This window comes from Aspergillus piperis (assembly GCF_003184755.1).
Source record: "Aspergillus piperis CBS 112811 unplaced genomic scaffold BO85scaffold_24, whole genome shotgun sequence".
Classification (NCBI taxonomy): Eukaryota; Fungi; Ascomycota; class Eurotiomycetes; order Eurotiales; family Aspergillaceae; genus Aspergillus; species Aspergillus piperis.
The window spans coordinates 312,346-317,675 of record NW_020291614.1 but is presented as its reverse complement, the minus strand read 5'-3'; the positions used below and the strand labels follow the sequence as shown (position 1 = coordinate 317,675).

Here is a 5,330-nt window from a genome sequence, read left to right as displayed (position 1 = left end):
TAATAGTAATAATAATAATAGTAATAGTAATAATAATAATAGTAATAGTAATAATAAAGATATCTAGATTACTTAATATAGATTAGATTTAATTTTTATATCTCTTTTATAGAGAATTTTAATACTATTATAAGTTTTATGGATACCAGCTTGATACTGACTTTATAATTATAATTATTAGATAAATTATTATAAATAATTTAGAATTTAATATAAAGAATAATACTAAATTTTTTCTAATTTAAATTAAAAAATATTCTTATATCTTGATTTAGAAAAAAGTAGTTGAACCTAAATTAGAGAATATATTATAAATTAAATAAGAAAATAATATTATATATTACTTTTAAAGATACATTTTGACTTAAGTCAGAAAATATATTTTAAATACTATAGAAATTACAGTAATATTATATATAATTATAATTTTAGTAAATCTGTTAAGCTTCTTTTTAAATACAAAGCTTAATTATAGAAGGCTCGCCTGACTTAATAAGTAGTTTAAAACTTGGCAGGTGAGCTTTTGAAATTAGAAAAACTATTTATAAGTCTTATATAAGCAGGCTCAGGGTTGTCTTGGCACGAGCTGAGCCGGGCAATCCTGAGCTTTTTGGACGAGCCTTGCCATGTCTATTAAAAACTCCTGCATTGACAAGAAACTTAGAAATTCCTGGTTAAATATAATAATAATTAATATATATAATATAAATCCAGAATAGTCTGAGTAAAACAGAACTCTCTAATTATAAAAAAATAGAGAACTGGATCTAAGTCATGTATAAATACTTAAGTAAATATTTATTAATAAAATTAGAAGAATATAATTTAATATATTTTTTAAATATACTATTTTATAAAAGAACTAGTACTGAATCCTGGAGTTTTTAGTTAATATATTTAATAATACTAATAATATAGATACTATATTATCTATTACTAAGAAGCCCCTAGATATATAGATAGTTAAAATTCTAGAAAATATTATCTGATAAGAATTAATTTTTTAATATAAGATTAGACAGGAAGATATCAAGGACCTAATTATTTTTTTTTATAATAATTATTTTCTAAAATTTATTTTAAATATAAAATAGTATCGGAGACAAGTACTTCTCAATATTATTAAGAAAATATAGATAGACTTTAATAAATATAAAATACTAAATTAATATTAAAAGAATAAGATAAATCATCTACTATAAAATATAATTAAAAAGATATTATCTATTTTTAATTTAAGTCAGAAAGTATTAATTATTATATATAAGATTTTTTTTAAACTATTGATATTTACTGTCTTGATAATATAAGACTTAAAATTCTATTTATATTAAAAGTAAATAAACAGCTAGTCTACTAATTAAATTATAATAGAATATTTTTATTATTTATACTTGATTTGTGGAGACTCAAAATCAAGAAGAAATAATAAGTTTTTACTGTTATAAAAAATACTAAAAATTAGTTTTATTAGTTCTTTAATATCTCTGTTAATTATATTAATTAAATTATTTTTTTTAAAATAAGATAAGATATACAAGCTTTTTAGTAAATACTATAAGATAAGCTATAGTATTAAGTACTTTAATTTTATTATTTATAATAATATTATTATTTTAAAATTATATAAGGCAAGTTCAACCCACTTCTGTAATATTAAGATAAAGAAAATTCTAACTTAAACTAAAAGATTTAGAATATAAAAATCTGTAAATTCTTTAAATAAATAAATTTAATATTTAATAATAAATACTGATTTATATCAAGTACTGATTGGTCAAGAATTCTATAAATACTAATATCTTGAAATATTAAAGTATAACTATTTTTAACTCTCTGATAACTATATATTTAGAGAAATATTACTTTTTCTATTAATTATATTATAAATATAAATAAAGTATATCTTCAGATAGCGGAGACTAGATTTCTTATTAAAAATATCTAAATTAATATATTATATTATCTTTAGATAATTTATTTAATATAATACAGAAGCCTATCTAACATGGTAAATATAAATAAATTTAATAAAAAAAATTTAAGATCTGCTTGTTAAAATACTGAAATATATTTTAATTTAATATTTTTTTATCTAGAGCTTTTTAAAAAAAAAGAGAAGTAATTTTACAGACTTTTAAATAATTTATTAAAGTCTGAAAATTCTTGATTAATTATACTGTTCCTGACAGCTAAATAAATTAATATATAAAATTAAATAAAAAAAATAAAACAGCTATAACTTTTATCTGTAATCTCTAGAATATAATTACTTATAATAATTAGTAGAGAAATAAGAAATTAAAGAAAAATATATATATTATCTTTTTAACTTAAGATAAAAATATTATATTAATAATAATAGCTTGTATTATTTTTTACAGAAAATATAATTATAATTTCCGGGAAAGAGTAGAAAATTTACTTCTTTATATTATATTACAGATACTGGATATTAATTATATAATATTATATATAATTTACAGGACCTAGCATGCGTGAAAATATATATTATTATAATAATTTAACTATAATTATAAGTTTTTTATCTTAAGTTAAAAATATATTATTAATATATATATAAACTTGTTAATTAGTCTCCTGGTTATTATTTATATATCTTATTATAAAATTAATTTTAATAAGAATAAGTTACTTATAAATTATTAAATCTTAATAAGTTCTGCAGTAAAGTAAGACTTTAATAATAAAATAAATATATTTAATATAATGTAGAGCTACTGGACCCTGAAATAAAAAATATTAAATATTTTAAAAATAAATTTCTACAAGTATACTAGAGCAAAAATTAAGAAAGTTTCTGATTTAATCTTGAATAAGATAAGTCTATATTCTAATTTAAAATAGAAATATTTTATTTAATAAAGAATAGATAGACTAGTATAAAAATATAGATTAACTAGTTATATATATTATAATTCTGAAAAGTCATGGAATATGTTCTGAAATTAATAATTTTAATAAAAACTTATCTTTCTTTATACTAGATTAAAAAAAATATTAATAATTAGATTTTATTTTATTAAAAAGACTCAGCTTCCGTATTACTGTTTCTTGTATAAATAAAAAAATAAACTTAAGTATATAAAATATTTTTAGATACTAGATTAGAGATTTTATAAATTAATTTAATAAAAAGAAAAAATTGTTGAAAGTAAAGATAATAAAGAGTCTAGTAATAAAGATTTTAATAATAATAATAATACTGAAAATACTAAATAAAATTTTTAAAATAAGTTAAATAAATCCCTAGACTGCTTAATTACTGAACTAAAAAGATTTTTAAGAAATATTCAGAATAAATAGTTAAATATAAAAATAAAAAAAATATTATAGTTATTAGCACTAGAGGCCAGACAAAGAAATTTTATAATGATAAAGAAAATAAAGATAGCTAAAAATAATATAAAAAAAATAATTTATTATATAAAAATAATTTCTTGTATATAATAAATAATAATTATTAATTTAAAATAAGATATTATTTTAAAAATAAAAACTTAAAATATTTTTATATTGTATAACTTCTGATTTAAGTCAAAATAGGATTATGGTTAGATAGATATAGTATATATATATATATTATATATATATATATATACTCAGCACTATCGCCCTATAAGGCAAGTAAAATCTAGAAGTTAATATTATATTTTATTCTAATAATTAATAATTATATATCTTATTCTATTATATATATAATTATTTTTTTATATTATTATATTTCTGGTATCTCTATAATAGTTTTATTATAATAATTATTATAAATCAATATCTTATATTATACTAGAAAATAATTCTGAAGACTACTTTCTTATTCCAGTAGTATTTAAAAATTATATTTTATAAAAGAGGATTAGAAATGGTAGAACTTATTTAAAAAATATTAGTTTTTTTATTTATAAAATAATAATTTTATATATATAAAATAACAGCTTGAATTCTATTATATTATAATATTTATATTATATAAATAGATTATAAAATAAATTACTAGTATTATTATTATTTTATACTATAATAATATTTATATTTAATTATTAATTTACACATGATACTTCTATCTTAAGTTAGAAAAGTTCGTGTAGCTGTATTACTGTATATAAAATATATAAATATTTCTAAAGAAATATAGAAATAATATTTCTATATATATATAATTAAATTAAGAATATATCTTATATAATAATATCTTATATTTTTTTAAAGAATAGGATCTTTCTTTATAGTTTGATTTATTATTTTATATATTACTTATACTATGGCTATCTTATTATCTATTTTTATTATTTTAGATTTTTTATTATATCTGGAGTTTAATAGTCCAAGATTATCTTTAATAAATTTATTAAATAATATTTCAGTTATTATAATAACCCTAATCTCATATTATTTAAGAAGAATTAAATTAAAATATAGTTCTTATTTTTAATAATATAATATTGATAACCATAAAGTTTTTTTATATTAATAATATTTAATAAGATCTGTAAAACTTTTCTAATATATATATTTCTAATAAAGAAAACATGATATTAATAAATCTCTAATATAGAATTATTTTAATAAAGTTATTATAGATTCTCTTAAAAAATAGTTTTATAATATATTTATTATTATTAACTTGTCAGTCATCCTTTTTATAAATAAGATTTTATTTTAATATAAATTTATTATTTTAAATTAAAATCTTGTTTTTTCAAGAATTTTAATATATAGAATTAACTTAATTTATAGAAGATATAACTATAAATAAATCTTCTTATTTATTTATTAATATATATAAATCTTAAAATTAAGATATATACCTGATAATTTAAAAAAGTCTATTTTTAAATTTATTCTTACTAGATAATTATTATTTATAACTATTAAATATATATAATTTTAATAACTTTTTTTAATAATTACAGGACTAAGATCTCTGGATCTTTTAAACTACTAATAAATTTATAAATATCTTTTTTAAAAGATAAATAAATTAAAAGTAATTTAATTAAGCCAGCTTTTATTCTATAAAAGAATATTATTTATAATAAATAGATAGACAAGTTTATAATAAAATTTATTTATTATAATTACTGTATACTTTATTAATTCAGCCTGGAAGTATTATAAGATATTACTAGATTTTAAATTTTTAAATATAATTTATACAGGTAATAATCTGGTTTATATAATTCTTAGACTTTTTAAATAATAAAGTCTTACTGATTATGTTGTTATTATTATTATAAATAATATATATAATAATATTACTATAATAATCCAAGTTTAAAAATATATTAAAAAAAAGTTTTAAAATATAC

At 15.6% G+C, this 5,330-nt stretch overlaps 1 protein-coding gene across 1 annotated transcript in view; it reads left to right on the top strand.

Annotated features, from left to right (window-relative positions):
* BO85DRAFT_523659 (uncharacterized protein) overlaps positions 1–4,109 on the top strand; it is a gene marked incomplete at its 3' end in the record, with an annotated part of 10,424 nt that extends 6,315 nt beyond the window's left edge. The window contains exon 2 of the mRNA XM_025665373.1: positions 4,092–4,109. Within this exon, the coding sequence (XP_025511302.1) occupies positions 4,092–4,109 (18 nt within the window). The remainder of the gene's footprint in view (positions 1–4,091) is intronic.
* Between the last annotated feature and the right edge of the window lie 1,221 nt (positions 4,110–5,330).